This window comes from Oncorhynchus mykiss, chromosome 32, assembly GCF_013265735.2.
Source record: "Oncorhynchus mykiss isolate Arlee chromosome 32, USDA_OmykA_1.1, whole genome shotgun sequence".
In the NCBI taxonomy this organism is placed as follows: domain Eukaryota; kingdom Metazoa; phylum Chordata; class Actinopteri; order Salmoniformes; family Salmonidae; genus Oncorhynchus; species Oncorhynchus mykiss.
In genome coordinates, this window is record NC_050572.1 from 33,870,883 (window position 1) to 33,889,115 (window position 18,233).

The following is an 18,233-nucleotide window of genomic DNA, read 5'->3' on the forward strand; positions in this document are numbered from 1 at the left end:
GTATGACGCTACAAGCTTGGCACACCTGTATTTGGGGAGTTTCTCCCATTCCTCTCTGCAGATCCTCTCAAGCTCTGTCAGGTTGGATGGGGAGTGTCACTGCACAGCTATTTTCAGGTCTCTCCAGAGATGTTAGATCTGGTTCAAGTCCAGTCTCTGGCTGGGCCACTCAAGGACATTCAGAGACTTGTCCTGAAGCCACTCCTACATTGTCTTGGCTGTGTGCTTAATGGAAGCCACTGTGTTCCTGGGGACCTTCAATGCTTCTGAAATGTTTTGGTACCCTTCTCCAGATCTGTGCCTCAACACAATCCTGTCTCGGATCTCTACGGACAATTCCTTCGCCCTCATGGTTAGTTTTTTCCTCTGACATGCGCTGTCAACTGTGGGACCTTATATAGACAGGTGTGTGCCTTTCCAAATCATGTCCAATCAATTGAATTTACCACAGATGGACTCCAGTCAAGTTGTAGAAACATCAAGGATGATCAATGGAAACAGGATGCACCTGAGCTCAAATTTCGAGTCTCATAGCAAACATTTAATCAATTCTAATAAGGTATTTCTGTTTTAAATGTTTTATAAGTTTGCAAACATTTCTATAAACCTGTTTTCGCTTTGCCATTATGGGTTATTGCTGAGGAATTTTATTTATTTAATCAATTTTAGAATAAGGCTGTAACATAACAAAATGTGGAAAAAGTCAAGGGGTCTGAATACTTTCCAAGGCACTGTATATAAACCCTTTATGACTGACAGGGGGCGCTGTATTGAAGCCACTGCGCAGTCATCTTGGTTTCTCCTCCAGTGTAAAAAAAGATTTTGGAAGCTATAGAAATGCATTTATTAATGTCTACATTCATTTTTTGCATGTTTATTCTATTACAGACACCCTAATGCATACTTTTAAATTATATTATGTTAGCTAAATAAAAAAATGAAATTATTTTTTTAATTGTAATTTTTTTAAAGAGAGTTCTAATGTTACTGTCCCCACTACAGCAAAAAATACTTAAATAAATGTAGTTTTGTTCTTGAAAGTGTATAATTCCATTCATTCCTATGGAGGACTGCTCCTACTGGGGGAGTGCCAATATGGCCGACCGGTGGCTTCAAAGCCTCTCAATGGCCAATACATAGCATCAGCAATCCAGGGTTTATGCACATCATTGGTACATAGACCATACAGCACAAACTGATCTGGGACCAGGCAATAATGATTATGTTAATATCAAAAGATTATGTTGTTTATTGTGCCTTTCAATACACCCAAGGACTGAACCGGGGAATAGGATATTCGGTTTTCTTTATGTCCTTCCTTTCTATCCTTTTCATGTTATGACTCCTTTTGACTGACTCCATTCTCCCTCCCTCCATTCCTCCCTCCTAGGTGAAGGAGGCTCACTTCAGGGCCCACCCAGACTGGAAGTGGTGCAACAAGGACAGGAGGAAGTCTATCTCTGAGGGCCGAGGGACCCCGGGGGCCAAAGAGGCACGCGAGAGGAGCATGTCGGAGAGCGCAGGTCAGTGTGTGTGTGTGTGTGTGTCTTTTCACCATAGGTGTGTGCGCATTTGTGTATGTTTATTTATCATCTTAAGGTCTTACACTTTACTTACAGGAACATGTACATAGTAGTGAGAGAGGACTGTAATGAAAAGTGTTACCTACTTATTGGTATGTGTCTGTGCTCCACTCCTCTGAGGGTGCGTGTGGGTGGGTTTGTTTTTCCCTGTGCTTGTACAAGCTATTTTGAATCATCTTGGTTGTGTGTAATTGTGTGATTGTGTGCTGGTATGAGTGCGTTTACTCTTTTTAAATGTCTTGCGTGCATTGTACGCTATTGGCCTGTTTCCCGGACACTGGACGAAGTGGCAAGCTCAATTGAGAATCTCCATTGAAAGTGTTTTTTAGTCCAGCACTACGTTTAATGTGTGTCCGGAAAAGCAGCCTTGTTTAATGTGTATGTGGTTTTACTAAGACTCCTTCTCCCCCTCCTCCATAGAGCCCGAGTCAGTGTCTCAGGGCATGGAGTTGAAGGGTACGGCAGGCCCAGGCTGGCCTGGGGGTTCTGAGCATCATGTGGGGGACTACAGTGGCCAGCTCCCTCGCACCCGTGCCTTCTCCTATAGTGCTGTACACAGCCTGGAGAGGAGGGAGCGGGCCAGAGATGTGGAGAAGGTACAGGACTGATATAGTTAGTGGCATCCCGTTTTCTTCTGTTCGACCTGTTTTGTGCGCCATTTTCCACTGCTCATCCTTTTTGTTTTGTCTTTTCTTCATCTTTTTTCCCATCTTTCTTCTCTCTCTGTTTAGCAGTAGTTCTACACTAACAGACTGCGTTACAGTATATCTCAAAGCACTTAGCATAGTAAGAAGGGAACTCACCCACTTTTACTACCAATGTATGGCGCCCACACCCAGGTGATGCACGGCGGCCAATGGGGCCGTGGAGCTAACTTCTGGCTCTGCATTTCTCACCCAGTTGTGCCTAGAAGAGACCGGCTCGTTCCACAGCCACCCCCCTACTCTCTCCCTGGCACAGTGTGGGGCCAGCGAGGACGTGACCAGCGACGAGGAGCGCATGGTTATCTGTGAGGAAGAGGGGGACGATGATGTCATGGGTGAGGTCACAGTCATATTTAGGGGGTGTTGGTAAATTGGCTCTGGAGTGCCAGAGTGTGCTCTGGGCGTTTGTAAATTCAGAGCGTTTCGCTCTCGGAGCTTTCAGAGCTCACACTTTCAGTGCAGTCAAGCACCCAAGCTAACTGGCTAAAGTTGGCTAGCTTGCTAGCTACTTCCAGACACAAATGAGAGAACACCTCACTCTGGCCATTTTACTCTAGAGGGTTGGTGACTGTGACTGTGCTGCTTGCAACAATTGAATTACAACTTTTACTGACACCGTTCATATTCAACGGGTGTTGCGCATTCGTAAGTTCATCAGTTATTCTGTGCTCTGGCACACTAGGACGAGAGTGCTCTAAAATCGGAGTAGATAGCTAGAGTGAATTTACAAATGCACCCTTAGTGTGGCTACCATAGAATTAGGAATTAGAATTTAAAAAAATAAATGTAGGAAATTCATCACCTACATGTATGCCTCTACTGCCATTCATTCCAATAGACTGGTTTGGATTTCTCCCTGACCAAAATGGCTGCCATTATCATCCCTTTCTGGAACTTTGAGGGTTAATGACATAGCTCCTCTAGTAATTTAATAGGATCTCTATGACATCCACTGTCACATTCATAGAAATAGAATAGATTCCCTATTATTTTTCTACGGTTTTAATACTGTGCCTGTTCTATGGCTCCTCAATGTCTTGCACATGTAGTCTGTAGATGTTTTACAACAGGAATAATCTCACAGATAACTAATTTCCCCCTAGCTGGGATGTTGGTTGTCTGTCTCATATTCGTCCATTTTAATGGCACGCACCCTATTGTTTCATTACTGTCTTGTCACATCTGATTGGACCTATTGCTTCCTCTTTATGTCCAGAGGACTCGTGCCCAGAAGGATCCATAGACCTCAAGTGTAAAGAGAGAGTGACTGACAGTGACGAGGATGAGCCGGATGGACAGGTACTCTACACGTTTAGCCGTATAGCCTCTTTAGCCTTTTGGACTGTAGGTGCTATTAACTAGGTACAATTTAGATTTCATGGGTAATGGAGCTGCCAAATGAAGTAGCATTGTCCTTCTGAACAGATATCTAGTAGATTCGATTCCTACTGTTTCTTCTCACCCATGCTAAGGTGGTGTGAGTCTGATCCAGTTTAAATTCTACATTGGTGCAATAAGAGAGTTAATTCAGGAGGAACCTTAGTTAACATTTCTCTTTGATCTCTCCCCCTCCAGCAAGCCTTCCAGCCAGTGGTCCGTTCCTCTCTCCCCTCCTCCACCAACACCTCCCACGCTGACTCCCACTCCGACTCTACCAAGGGGGACACAAGGGGGAGCGCCGGAGAGAGCTCTGAGAGGAAGAGAAAACGAGGGATGGAGGGAGGAGAAGAGGGAAGTGGAGAATCCAAAAGAGGAAGGGGTGGAGGGGGGCACGTTCCTTCTAATTCCATCCCTGGATCGGCACCCATCACCTCGACCCCTGCTCTGGGTTATGGACTCACCCAGGTGCTCGGTGCAGTCCGGATGGCCCCCACCGTGGTGACCAACATGGTATGCCCCATCACCAGCATGCCCATCCCCATCGCCAGCAAGCCAATGGAAGGCTCCATTGCCCTCAGTGCCCTGTCTGGAGAAAAGAAAGCCATGCTTCTGATTGGAGGACCGGGAGCAGGAGGCGGGCCTTTCACAGCAGGGGGTGGGTACTTGTCCTCGTCCTCTTCAAATCCCGTGAGTGTGGGGCCGGGGGGGCTGCAGGTCACCAGTCTAGTGCTGGGAGGTGCTTTCCCCAACCAGTCTATACAGCTTATAGCCCCGCCTCAGCCTCTCTTAAGCTCCACCCACAGCACCCTACCTTTCCCCCTCCCCCTGCTGCAGCCCCAGTTCCTTCCTGCCGGTTCTCTCACCCCCCCTGGCGGTGCCAACCCTGGCCTCACCCAGGTGCAGTATATCCTGCCCACCCTGTCATCTTTCAGCGCCAACCCCAAGACCCCCTCCCCTCAGCTAACCCAGCAGCCAACCGGCGTCCGCACGCTGCCCTCCACTCCGCCCACACATGTCTCCCTGGCCAATGGAATACATTCGGGGGCAGGAGTGGAAATAAGATATGCCACAGTGGGAGGGGTCAGCCCTGGAGAAAGAGGTGAGAGAGAGGAGAGATTGGTCGACAGGGATGGAAAAGGGGAGGACCTATGGAAAAGGGGAGGATACTTTGTTATATACAAGGGGATATGTTTACGACCATCCAAAATTCACAAATCTAAGTTTTATTTTTTGGGGGGAAGTTAGTTGAATGCTCCTTCAAGCCCCGAATAAGTGTAACCCTCTGTTTAGTCTAGCACTTTAATGTTACCTGTCAGTGAGAGATTCATCACCTTATGGTTGTCATTGGTTATCATGTCAACACAGTGTTACCTAAACCAACATCTCTCGCTCTCCCTCTCTCTCTCTCTCTCTCTCTCTCTCTCTCTCTCTCTCTCTCTCTCTCTCTCTCTCACCAGTCCAAGCCCAGTCTCCAGTCTTGCAGAGCAAGATGTTGGTTCCCATGGCAACAGTGAGAACTGGCTCTACTCCTCCTCAGCCCAGTTGCCTGGTGGCTCCTCCCCTTCCTGTGCAAAATGGTGCTCTACCAGGAAGCAAGGTAGCGATTATTACACACAAGCATAACATACAATATAACAGCAACTCTCTGAATAAATGTGTTGTTACTGCGGGAATAATGACACACAACCCATGTTCCAAGCAGCTAGCTGATGCATGGGGACCACTAGCCTCTTGGCTGACCTGTTGATGTGTGTGTTATCCTGCACAGATGATCCAGATCGCCCCCATGCCGATGGTCCAGACAAATGTCCACTCTGCTGGAGCAGTGCTTCCTGGGAGTCCCTTCCCTGTATCCATGGCAACAGCCACTGTGATGACTTCGGGCATCACACCCCCCCAGACCGTGTTGCTAACCTCGCCTCCAACAAGGTACTCACTTTAACCTACGAGAAACGTCTGATTATGCAGTATATTATACTGAACAAAAATATACATAAGCGCAACATGTAAAGTGTTGGTCCCATGTTTCATGAGCTGAAATAAAAGATTCAATACATTTTCCATGCACACAAAAAGCTTATTTTTCTCACATTTTGTGCACAAATTTGTTAACATCCCTGTTAGTGAGCGTTTCTCCTTTGCCAAGATAATCAATCCAGCTGACAGGTGTGGCAAATCAAGAAGCTGATTAAACAGCATGATCATTACACAGGTGCACCTTGTGCCGGGGACAATAAAAGGCCACTCTAAAATGTGCAGTTTTGTCATACAACACAATGCCACAGATGTCTCAAGTTTTGAGGGAGCGTGCAGTCGGCATGCTGACTTCAGGAATGTTCACCAGAGCTGTTTCCATAGATTTTAATGTTCCTTTCTCTACCATAACCCGACTCCAACGTCGTTTTAGAGAATTTAGCAGTATGTCCGACCCGCCTCACAACCGCAGACCACATGTATGGCGTCGTGTGGGTGAGTGGTTTGCTGATGTCAACATTGTGAACAGAGTTCCCCATGGTGGCAGTGGGGTTTTGTTATGGACAGGCATAAGCTACGGACAACGAACACAATTTCATTTTATAGATGGCAATTTGAATACAGTGACGAGATCCTGAGGCCCATTGTTGTGCCATTCACCCGCCGCCATCACCTCATATTTCAGCATGATAATGCACGGTCCCATTTCGCAAGGATCTGGGCACAATTCCTGGAAGCTGAAAATGTCCCAATTCTTCCATGGCCTGCATACTGAGAAGACAGCTCACCCATTGCTCTGGATCCACGTAAAACACAGCGTGTTCCAGTTCCCTCCAGTATCCAGTAACTTCTCACAGCCATTGAAGAGGAGTGGCACAACATTCCACAGGCCACAGTCAACAGCATGATCAACTCTATGCAAAGGAGATGTGTTGCACAGCATGAGGCAAATGGTGGTCACACCAGATACTGACTGGTTTTCTGATCCACGCCCCTACCTTTTTTTTAAGGTATTTGTGACCAACAGATGCATATCTGTATTCCCAGTCATGTGAAATCCATAGATTAATGAATTTACTTCAATTGACTGATTTCTTCAAATTAACTGTAACTCAGTCAAATCTTTGAAATTGTTGCATGTAGCGTTTTATTTTTGTTCAGTGTATATGTCCCACTATTACTTTCACGTGGTTTTAATGACAAGAGAACCTCTGCAGACTTTTAGTTTATTGTGTCTGTGCCTTTGTCAAATGACCTTCATCAGAACAATGTGTACATAGCTGACCCTCCTGCTTTTTGGCTCTCCTTTACTCTAGGATCACTTATGTCCAATCAGGCACCGGAGGGGTCTCCACGGCAACAGTCCAGGCCCCTCCCTCTTCAGGCCCCGCCTACCTGCCATCGTCCCTGACTACCCTGGGCTTCACCGCCATCGCCCCGGCTGGCCAAGCCCTTGTGCACCCTCTCGTAGTGGGCCAACCACCCTGGCTAGCCCCGGCCCTTTCCCCTGGAGCCCCGGGGACTGGACGTCAACTCCTCACCGCCATTTACCCGGACCAGAACGTCACCCTGGCGCCAGATGGGGTTTCCATGACCTCTGTGCCCCCCAATTTGGCTCAAGAAGTGTCCGGCCAATCATCAAGCTCAGCTGTCGGCGTCCAGGGTTCAAAGGACGTGACCCTGTCACATGAAGAGGGAATGCCACACCTGACTGCAGAGATGGAGCACAAGCCACAGGTGGAGGGCCAGGCCCAAAGGAAGACCAAGACACAGATAAAGAAAGAGAGCATAAAGAAAGAAAAGATGACAGAGGATGTCGAGGCACATAGCAAACCCGGTGCTAACTCAATGGGTACGTCCAGCAGCAACACACCAACAGGTACGTCAAAACTGTAGTCCGCCTGCCCTCACTCTCACTCTGTACCCTTTCCCCTCCTCCTCTCTTACCTCCATCTCTCCTCTCCTCACTTCTCTGCTTATGGCCTCTTCTGCTATAGTTGCCTCTTTTATAACTAGCTATGCTACTATATAGACTATATATACAAAAGTATGTGGACACCCCTTCAAAATAGTGGATTTGGCCATTTCAAATTTCTGCCCTGCTAGAGCTGTCCCTGTCATCTGTAAGTGCTGTTATTGTGAAGTGGAAATGTCTAAGAGCAACAACGGTTCAACCGCGAAGTGATAGGCCACACAAGCCCACAGAACGCGTTGCACATAAAAATTGTCTGTCCTCGGTTGCAACACTCACTACTGAGTTCCAAACTGCCTCTTGAAGCAACGTCAGCACAAGAACTGTTTGTCGGGACCTTCATGAAGTGGGTTTCCATGGTTGAGCAGCCGCACACAAGCATAAGATCACCATGCGCAATGCTATGCGTCAGCTTGAGTGGTGTAAAGCTCGCTGCCATTGGACTCTGGAGCAGTGGAAATGCGTTCTCTGGTGTGATGAATCACCCTTCACCATCAGGCAGTCCGACAGACGAATCTTGGTTTGGCTGATGTCAGGAGAACGCTACTTGCCCCAATGCATAGTGCAAACTGGAAAGTTTGTCAGAAGAGGAATAATGGTCTGGAATAATGGTTTTTCATGTTTCAGGCTCCTTAGTTCCAGTGAAGGGAGATCTTAATACTACAGTATACAATGACATTCTAGACGATTCTGTGCTTCCAATTTTGTGGCAACAGTTTGGGAAAGGCCCTTTCCTGTTTCAGCATGATAATTCCCCGTGTACAAAGCAAGGTCCACACAGAAATGGTTTGTCGAGATCAGTGTGGAAGAACTTGACTGGCCTGCACAGAGCCCTGACCTCAACCCCATCGAACACATTTGGAATGAATTGGGACGCCCACTGCGAGCCAGGCCTAATTGCCCAACATCAGTGCCCGACCACACTAATGCTCTTGTGGCTGAATGAAAGCAAGTCCCCACAGCAATGTTCCAACATCTAGTGGAAAGTCTTCCCAGAAGAGTGGAGGCTGTTATAGCAGCAAAGCGGGAACCAACTCCATATTACTGCTCATTATTTTGGAATGAGATGTTCAACTAGCTGGTGCTTTTGGTCATGTAGTGTATTTTTACTAGGAATCATGAGCCACTGTCATGTCTTTTCCTGCAGGGAGTGAAGAAAATGGTGGTCGAGCCAGCCACGTGAAAGAAGAGAACACGGACGATGCCAGAGATTATGCCAAAGAGAAACAGACAGACGTGGATGGAGAGAGGGAGAGGTGGATAAAGATGGAATGTGGGACACCTGAACCAGAAAGGTCCAGGGAGACAGATGATTGGCCCCATGAGGGCCACAACAAAGGGGACAGTGGCAACGAGGGCCACAGCAAAGGGGTAAGAGATGACTATAGATATTACAAAAGCAATGCAATTCATTTGTTAGTCGTCCTGCAAACGATTATTGCGATGCAAACAATTATCGCAAACACTGATCAAGGATGAGGCTGCTGGTATGGTTACTGATCCTTCCTTATTATTATTATTATTATTTTTTTCTTCTCTCTCTCTCTCTCTCTCTCTCTCTCTCTCTCTCTCTCTCTCTCTCTCTCTCTCTCTCCAGGCTGGACCGAGGGAACCTCCCCACCCTCCCACAGGACAGGACACTCCTCCGCCTGCCCCACAGACTGACAGGGACGCGCCCCCCTCAGCCAAGAAGACCAAATTCCGCCCTCCACCACTCAGAAAGCCCTCCGACTCCATTGACAAGTGAGTGGCAGGGATTGGGGGAGGGAGCAATGGGAGGAAATGAAAACGTTACCATAGTTGACAGTAAACGTGTATTGACAGTTGACAGTTATGACCAATTGGAGAAGATTATGTAGCCAGGGAATCAGTTGGTTGGAGCTTGTTGCTTACATCAGTAAAATTGAGGGTTCGATCCAGACCCGGCGCCAGGATAAAGTGACTAAGGGGGCAGTTGTAATCGGCGAGAGGGCTACATTTCTGGGGGGGGGGGGTTCTTGCATTGGAATTGTATTGAATTCTGCTTATATCACACTACACCAGAATAAACATAACGTTCACATGCAGAGGCTCCGAGATCATTGAGTGCTTTTGAAGTGACAGGTTGGAAATCGACCCTCTCTCTGCTGCGCTGTATCAGCGTAAAATAGGGGCTTTCTAGCAGTCGTAAGAGCAAATATTCAGGAGGCAGGCAGGTAGAGGTGCAAATGAGTGTTGGATTTATTTACACAGCGCGGATGTTTTGAAAGATGACGGTGGAATTTACAAATATATATATATATATATATATACAAAAAATAATGTCATCAGGCAAAACCTGTCTTAACCAATAAAGCATTGGTGGCGTCTACCAGGCTCAAATACAACCTCCCCTTGAGTTCCCATAACGTGAACTAACTAGAACATCTCCAAATGGCCACTTAAATACATTTGGCCAGTCCTATTCTCGGCACGCAGGCCAGGTATGTCCACCACAGGTCAAGTTGTAGAAACATCTCAAGGATGATCAATGGAAACAGGATGCACCTGAGCTCAATTTCAAGTCTCATTGCAAAGGGTCAGAATGCTTATGTAAATACGGTATATCTGTTTAAAATGTTTAAATACATTTGCAAACATTACTAGAAACCTGTTTTCGCTTCATCATTATGGGGGTATTGATGAGGACAGAACGTCATTTAATCAATTTTTAGAATACGGCTGTAACGGAACTAAATGTGGAAAAGGTCAAGAGTCTGAATACTTTCAGAATGGGCTGTATGCACGCTAAAGCACGCACGTTGACACGACATTAAACATGACGGAGAAACCGGACTCATGCTCTCCAAAACAAAGACAGTGAAGAAATTGACAGTAAACTGGTAAATGCAATTAAATAAACCAAAAGTTCTTTATCACAAGTGTTGTGTAGTTTGTGAGCTCTCCAAACAACGTTTCCTTTTGAAGAATGAGAATGGTATGAATGAATATTATATTGAATGAATTATCAGCATTTCCGTAACCAAACATTCTAAATTAATGGGGGAATATGTAGACATTAATAATAACTTCACTGATAAATATACACTGAGTGTACAAAACATTAAGAACACCTGCTCTTTCTGTGACATAGGCCAGGTGAAAGCTATGATCCCTTATTGATGTCACTTGTTCAATCCACTTCAATCAGTGTAGATGAAGGGGAGGAGACAGGTTAAAGAAAGATGTTTAAGCCTTGAGACAATTGAGACATGGATTGTGTGTGTGTGCCATTCAGAGGGTGAACGGGCAAGACAAAAAAGTGCCTTTGAGCGGGGTATTTAAGTGCCTTTGAGCAGGGTATTTAAGTGCCTTTGAGCGGTGTATTTAAGTGCCTTTGAGCAGGGTATTTAAGTGCCTTTGAGCAGGGTATTTAAGTGCCTTTGAGTGGGGTATTTAAGTGCCTTTGAGCGGTGTATTTAAGTGCCTTTGAGCGGGGTATTTAAGTGCCTTTGAGCAGGGTATTTAAGTGCCTTTGAACGGGGTATTTAAGTGCCTTTGAACGGGGTATTTAAGTGCCTTTGAACGGGGTATTTAAGTGCCTTTGAGCAGGGTATTTAAGTGTCTTTGAACGGGGTATTTAAGTGCCTTTAAACGGGGTATTTAAGTGTCTTTGAACGGGGCATTTAAGTGCCTTTGAATGGGGTATTTAAGCGCCTTTGAACGGGGTATTTAAGTGCCTTTGAGCAGGGTATTTAAGTGCCTTTGAACGGGGTATTTAAGTGCCTTTGAGCAGGGTATTTAAGTGCCTTTGAACGGGGTATTTAAGTGTCTTTGAACGGGGTATTTAAGTGCCTTTGAGCGGGGTATTTAAGTGTCTTTGAACGGGGTATTTAAGTGCCTTTGAGCAGGGTATTTAAGTGTCTTTGAACGGGGTATTTAAGTGCCTTTGAGCAGGGTATTTAAGTGCCTTTGAGCAGGGTATTTAAGTGCCTTTAAACGGGGTATTTAAGTGTCTTTGAACGGGGCATTTAAGTGCCTTTGAGCAGGGTATTTAAGTGCCTTTAAACGGGGTATTTAAGTGTCTTTGAACGGGGCATTTAAGTGCCTTTGAACGGGTTATTTAAGTGCCTTTGAACAGGGTATTTAAGTGCCTTTGAGCAGGGTATTTAAGTGCCTTCGAACGGGGTATTTAAGTGCCTTTGAACGGGGTATTTAAGTGCCTTTGAGCAGGGTATTTAAGTGTCTTTGAACGGGGTATTTAAGTGCCTTTGAGCAGGGTATTTAAGTGCCTTTGAGCAGGGTATTTAAGTGCCTTTAAACGGGGTATTTAAGTGTCTTTGAACGGGGCATTTAAGTGCCTTTGAGCAGGGTATTTAAGTGCCTTTAAACGGGGTATTTAAGTGTCTTTGAACGGGGCATTTAAGTGCCTTTGAATGGGGTATTTAAGCGCCTTTGAACGGGGTATTTAAGTGCCTTTGAGCAGGGTATTTAAGTGCCTTTGAACGGGGTATTTAAGTGCCTTTGAGCAGGGTATTTAAGTGCCTTTGAACGGGGTATTTAAGTGTCTTTGAACGGGGTATTTAAGTGCCTTTGAGCGGGGTATTTAAGTGTCTTTGAACGGGGTATTTAAGTGCCTTTGAGCAGGGTATTTAAGTGTCTTTGAACGGGGTATTTAAGTGCCTTTGAGCAGGGTATTTAAGTGCCTTTGAGCAGGGTATTTAAGTGCCTTTAAACGGGGTATTTAAGTGTCTTTGAACGGGGCATTTAAGTGCCTTTGAGCAGGGTATTTAAGTGCCTTTAAACGGGGTATTTAAGTGTCTTTGAACGGGGCATTTAAGTGCCTTTGAACGGGTTATTTAAGTGCCTTTGAACAGGGTATTTAAGTGCCTTTGAGCAGGGTATTTAAGTGCCTTCGAACGGGGTATTTAAGTGCCTTTGAACGGGGTATTTAAGTGCCTTTGAGCAGGGTATTTAAGTGTCTTTGAACGGGGTATTTAAGTGCCTTTGAGCGGGGCATTTAAGTGCCTTTGAATGGGGTATTTAAGTGCCGTTGAACGAGGTACGGTAGTAGGTGCCTGGCGCAACCCTACTGGGTTTTTCACTCTCAACTGTCTCCCGTGTGTATCAATGGTCCACCACCCAAAGGACATCCAGCCAACTTGACACAACTGTAGAAAGCATTGGAGTCAACACGGTCTAGCATCCCTGTGGAACGCTTTCGACACCTTGTAGAGTCCATGCCCTGACGAATTGAGGCTGTCCTGAGGGCAGAAGGAGTGGTGCAGCTCAATATCAGGAAGGTCTTCCTAAAATGTTGTACACTCTTGTGTATATTTTACATTGCATTGCTAAACATTGACAAACAGTTGACACAATAAAACAAATAGTGCGGCAGCATTGGCGTGAGTCAGTGTGCAATAGTGGAGAGGGACGTAGCTGTAGCACCTCTTCTACACCTTCCTCATTCATAAGCAGTAACCTCATAAACATTGTCAGGATGTAACAGTGGTCATTCTCCCTGCAACTGAAATCATTACCGTTCAGTATATCTATCCACCCACATTAAAGGCACACACTACCCAAACTAATGGACATGTGACCCCCCCCCCCCCCCATAGGAACAGCAGAGGAGCCAGGAGACATTTCAGCATTTAATATGGCACCGGACCGATAAACTTGACCCCGTCTTTTTTAAATCAAAATCAAATATTACAGGCGTATCACTTTATTCACTTAGCCTACCAGAGATGAGAAGCGTTTTTTTTCACGCTTTTTATGGAAACCTCAGTGGCTTTACATAGCCCCCCTACACACACCGCGGCGCGCTCTGTCCATTGTGCTGATACCTTTCAGAAAAACTGAGGAGGCACACCTTTGAAGTGAGGGGGCTAAGCCCTTTTTAGCTCCCTGGTGGAGTCGGGTACGGTTTGATCCCAAAATGGGTCTCATAAAATCTAACTATATTTCAAATGTACCAGGGTCCTGTCGGGGTCCTATTTCGAGGAGCGCTTTGCCGAGCTGCCAGAGTTCAGACCAGAAGAGGTGCTGCCCTCTCCCACCCTCCAGAGTCTGGCCACTTCCCCCCGAGCCATACTGGGCAGCTACCGGAAGAAGAGGAGGAACTCCACAGGTGAGAGAGAGACAAAGAGATAGCATTAAAAATGAAGTCTGTGTTTACAAATTTAGCATGTCCGCTATACAAATTGAATCTCTAACATTATTGATGTGATATACTTTATTGTCCCCAAGTGGAAATTTGACTTGGACAATAGAGAGTGCAGCCTCTTCCACATTCATACAGAAATACATAGAATCAAATGAGAATAACACCCCGTCATACACCACCCTCCCCACCCACACAAAAAGTTAATAAGCTCATGTCAGGCAAGGCTGTGACTAGATGGCAGTTCCTCTCCTCTTCCTCTCCTCTTATGTTCCTCCTCTCCTTCTCTTCCTCTCCCCTTTTCTTCCTCCTCCTCTTCCTCCTCTTCTCCCTTCCTCTTCTCTTCCTCCTCCTCCTCTCTTCCTCTTCTCTTCCTCCTCCCCTTATCTTCCTCCTCTTCTCCAATCCTCTTCTGTTCCACCTCCTCTTTTCTTCCTCTCCCCTTCCTCCTCTACTTCTCTTCCTCCTTCCCTTTAGACCTGGACTCGTCTGCAGAGGACCCCAGCTCTCCCAGGAGGAAGACTACAGCTCGGAGCCGTCTCTCCAGCTGCAGCTCGGAGCCCAACACACCCAAGAGCGACGTCAAGTGTGAGGGGGACATCTTCACCTTTGACAGAGCTGGTAAATAGTGTGGACTGTACGACAGTCTGTCATAGGTTATGGCTTGTGTCCTAAATGGCACCCTATTCCCTACATAGTGCACTACTTTTGGTAGACCCCAATAGCTTTTTCCTTAGTTACTCCCTTCCTCCTTGCATTCTTTCTCAAAAATTACTTTCAAATTTTTCGTTACCTCTTTTCTCCATTCTTCCATTCTCTCACTTCTCTCAATCACCCTTCTCTCCTCTCACTCCCTCTTCATGTTACTCACTCCTCTCATCTCTCTCTCATCCCTCACTTCTCTCAATCACCATCTTTTCCCCTCTCTTCTCTCCTCTCATCTCTCTCGCATCTCATGTATCCCTCTCTAGTTGCTGAGTCTGAGGATGTCTTGGGGGAGATGGACAGAGTGCCGTACTCCTCTCTCCGGAGGACTCTGGACCAGCGCAGGGCTCTTGTCATGCAGCTCTTCCAGGAACATGGGTTCTTCCCTTCAGGTAGCCACCCGGCACCATCTGCTTCTCTCATTGACTGATGTAGCAGAATTGTTTACTCTCATTGGTCACTTTGTATACTGGCTTTGCGGTTGAGCAAGACCAGATTACAAACAACTAGTCTCTGATACAACCACGCGAATGCTGCACTGCAATTCTTTCCTTCAGAGGGCTCATCTGCTTTCCCTCCTCTCCTCCTCTAGCCCAGGCCACTGCAGCCTTCCAGGCGCGCTACTCAGACACCTTTCCCTCGAAGGGGTGTCTGCAGCTGAAGATCAGGGAAGTGAGGCAGAAGATCATGCAGACAGCCACACCTGGAACCCCTGGAATCTCTGAGCCTGGCGGGTCAACAACAGGGGTCCCGGGGTCAACAGACTCCACCTCCGCCGCCAACGGCTCCTCAAATACTAGCACTCGAGATGGTACAGGGACGGAGCCCGGAGAAAGAGGGAGGAGTCCCGAGGAGCCCAGGAGTTTGGGTAAATTGTAGGAATGGAAAGAAAGAGGGATGGAAAGAAGGAGAAAAACAAGAGAATGGAGTAGATGGAGAGAAAGTGACAAAAGAGAGAGAGATTGTTGTTGTGACGCACTGCATGTCCTTGTACATGTAGTAACAGGGCTTCAGTATCTCGTCGGCACAGTTCTGTACTGGCCGTACTCTCAGCACATTTGTAGTTTGATACAGAACATTCTGTGGTACACACAATTCATTCTGTCTCTCTCGCACATACACGCACACCCCACCAACACAGACTGTTATTTTTGGGTGGCAGTCACAAGAACTGTCACACGAAAGATGACCATACACAACGGCACGTTGTAACAATTTGTGCGGATGCAGTTTGCCATTGACTTGACTTCCCTCCCTCCACTCCTCAGCACAGTGGTTGGGATGTATCCAAATGTAACCTCCACTGAAATTCCCCTCTATGCTGCAACAACAGACAGCACTGAAATGGACTCACACACAAGCCATTGGCCTGCACAGTTTTTAGCGATTGAAGAAAGTGAGTCAAGCATGGATACCATTGGCTCCCGATAAAGGGAGGCGGGACTCAGTGTGACAATTGACCCAATCCCTGGCCCAATCAGTTATCACTGTCACAGACAGGTTGAGTTCCTATTGGCTGGAGAGGATGTTGTATATTGGGGTTTCCCCCCTTGTGGACGCCATTATGAGATATGAAATATGTAAAGATTGAAGGGTGATGCGTGACAAAGCAACAAACTCAACAATGGTTGGCTGTAACAGAGCACAGAGAAAGGCTGAACGAGACGATGGTCCATTCATTGGTCAACTCGAGTGGAGGCTGCGGATTCCACCAAGGACACCGGAAGCAGATGATGTGACATGGCTCACTTGGCTCCCAAGTGACAGTTCACAAGCAAAAGTAGATATTGAATCAACTTCTAGTAGTCACACAGTGGATATGTTGTTTTATCTTTTATTGTTGCAGTGGAAATAACACGTTTTATGTGGCCTGTTTTCTCTCGTGGCTCTTATTGGTGTTTCTCCAGCATAAACTTATATAAAAGGGGTTTTGAAACAGCCCACGCGAGCCCTCTTCTAAATTTTACTTTGGGCCATTTCCCCTCTCCCATGACTTCTCAGTAGACACATAGAGGAGGGGGCAGGCAGTTTGTTTTTAAACGTTGAAATCAGGTGTTTGCACAATGTGTGGTCTTGTGACTGCAACTTAAATCAGGAAAGTATTGTTTTTAGAGATTGTTTCATAGAAATAACCTTGTTGTTATCAATCCCCCCTCTTCCATTTCTAGTCCCTTTCCTTCCCCCCTTGCTTCCTCTCCCTGCCCCTCTATCCAAGTGTTGTTAGAAAGTGCCCTTAAGCACTGGTCCAGGGTCAGTTCTGTTATGTAGCTCAGGATGGCTCTGGTTAGGGTTTAGTTCAGGGAAAGCAGATCCTAGACCAGCCCTGTAGGGCATTCTCTGGAGCCCTCTCTCTTCCCTCTCTGCCACTTTATTTTTTCCTTATTAAATGGTGCAATACGATATTTGGAATGGGTGGGTTATGTGGGTCTGTGCCATAGATATTTACAGTACAGTCAGAAGACCCATTCTAATAACAATGGCATAAGAAGAATGATCTGAGATTACTATATTTGAAGAGATAGAGCGTAGCTAACTAACTAAAGTCAAAGAAATTCAAATAGCACTTTTTGCCTCTTCACTTGTTTTGGGAAGAGTTGGGGTAGTTATGGATATACCTTTATTTCTCTGTATACAGTTGGATGTGTGAAAAAAATATATATATATTTCCATATGTGCATATAGATGATGTGTGTGTTTGCGCACATGCATGTATGGAATCAGCCACACCCGGATTCCTTCACATACCATACAATAAGACATTATCAATCATATGTTCTTCACGTATTCTAGAGGCAGTATTTTTTCAGTCACAAGGACTATTATATGACATCTTGATTTGTTATATTAATGAGATAGTCCAAGATCAAAGACATAGAATTTATCGAATATTTGTTGAATCTGGCAAAGGTGAGGCCTGAAATGATTCCATGAACATGCATGTGCGCACGCAAACACACAGACATACATACACACACATGTATGCGTGTACACTGTATGATTGTGCTTAAAATAAACTGTCCATACTTTGGAGAAGGAATTTTAGAATGAGAGAGATGAGTGTTAGCTCATAAACAGGCATGTTGACCATGTGCAATATTTCTAAACAAAACACAAAAAAAACTAAATATTGAAAATATTAAAGACCTAACACAATATCCTTTGTCTTTGTTCTGAGTCAGATTAGTGAATGTGAGTGTGCTGGTATAATGGAATCCATCTCTGTACAACTGACCCAAGATTCCAACGGAATTACCCCTGTAAGGTCTGTAATAACAAAGAACTACTTTATGCTATGTGGATGTAGACACCCCCATGTTTTGCCTAAAGGTGTGAGCCCATACTGATAATTGAAAGTATGACTAGAAGAGAATCTGAATTCAGTGAACGTCAACCAGTGACTCCCCAACACAGTCGACTATGGTTGCTTCCACAAAGTGAAATCACCAGTATTTTATTATGCATTTTGAGATCCCCTTTGTTAATTGATTTTCCATACACAAGTAGACATCTCACATTTTAAAGTGGGATTACCTGGAATTAACTGCAATTACAATGTTAAGATCCTTCCTGCCAAGGCAGGTGGCGATATGAACTCATAATCTCACGATCGTTAATCCAAAACTACAGTTGGTGTACCAGACCATTCAGATACCTGGGTGACACTTTTTACATCATCCATTAATTGACACCAGGCACTACATTTGAGTCACTTGCCACCTCTGACAACATTGTTGTGAATTGTGTGCATTCCTTGGGAACCAGACACCCGGGTTCGAGGCCCGGTCAGGAAC

General features: G+C 45.7%; 1 protein-coding gene across 2 annotated transcripts in view; it reads left to right on the top strand.

Annotated features, from left to right (window-relative positions):
- The window catches only part of LOC110488369 (protein capicua homolog), a 35,059-nt gene extending 17,462 nt beyond the window's left edge, over nt 1–17,597 (top strand). Inside the window, exons 7-20 of one of the 2 annotated variants that reach the window (XM_036970686.1) lie at nt 1,391–1,523; nt 2,004–2,179; nt 2,484–2,622; nt 3,504–3,586; nt 3,863–4,766; nt 5,125–5,264; nt 5,436–5,596; nt 6,958–7,520; nt 8,761–8,984; nt 9,211–9,356; nt 13,553–13,704; nt 14,215–14,358; nt 14,709–14,834; nt 15,035–17,597. In XM_036970686.1, the coding sequence (XP_036826581.1) occupies nt 1,391–1,523; nt 2,004–2,179; nt 2,484–2,622; nt 3,504–3,586; nt 3,863–4,766; nt 5,125–5,264; nt 5,436–5,596; nt 6,958–7,520; nt 8,761–8,984; nt 9,211–9,356; nt 13,553–13,704; nt 14,215–14,358; nt 14,709–14,834; nt 15,035–15,321 (3,378 nt within the window). In that variant the 3' untranslated portion in view covers nt 15,322–17,597. The remainder of the gene's footprint in view (nt 1–1,390; nt 1,524–2,003; nt 2,180–2,483; nt 2,623–3,503; nt 3,587–3,862; nt 4,767–5,124; nt 5,265–5,435; nt 5,597–6,957; nt 7,521–8,760; nt 8,985–9,210; nt 9,357–13,552; nt 13,705–14,214; nt 14,359–14,708; nt 14,835–15,034) is intronic. The other variant, XM_036970687.1, reaches the window with a different exon arrangement.
- Nucleotides 17,598–18,233: the final 636 nt, after the last annotated feature.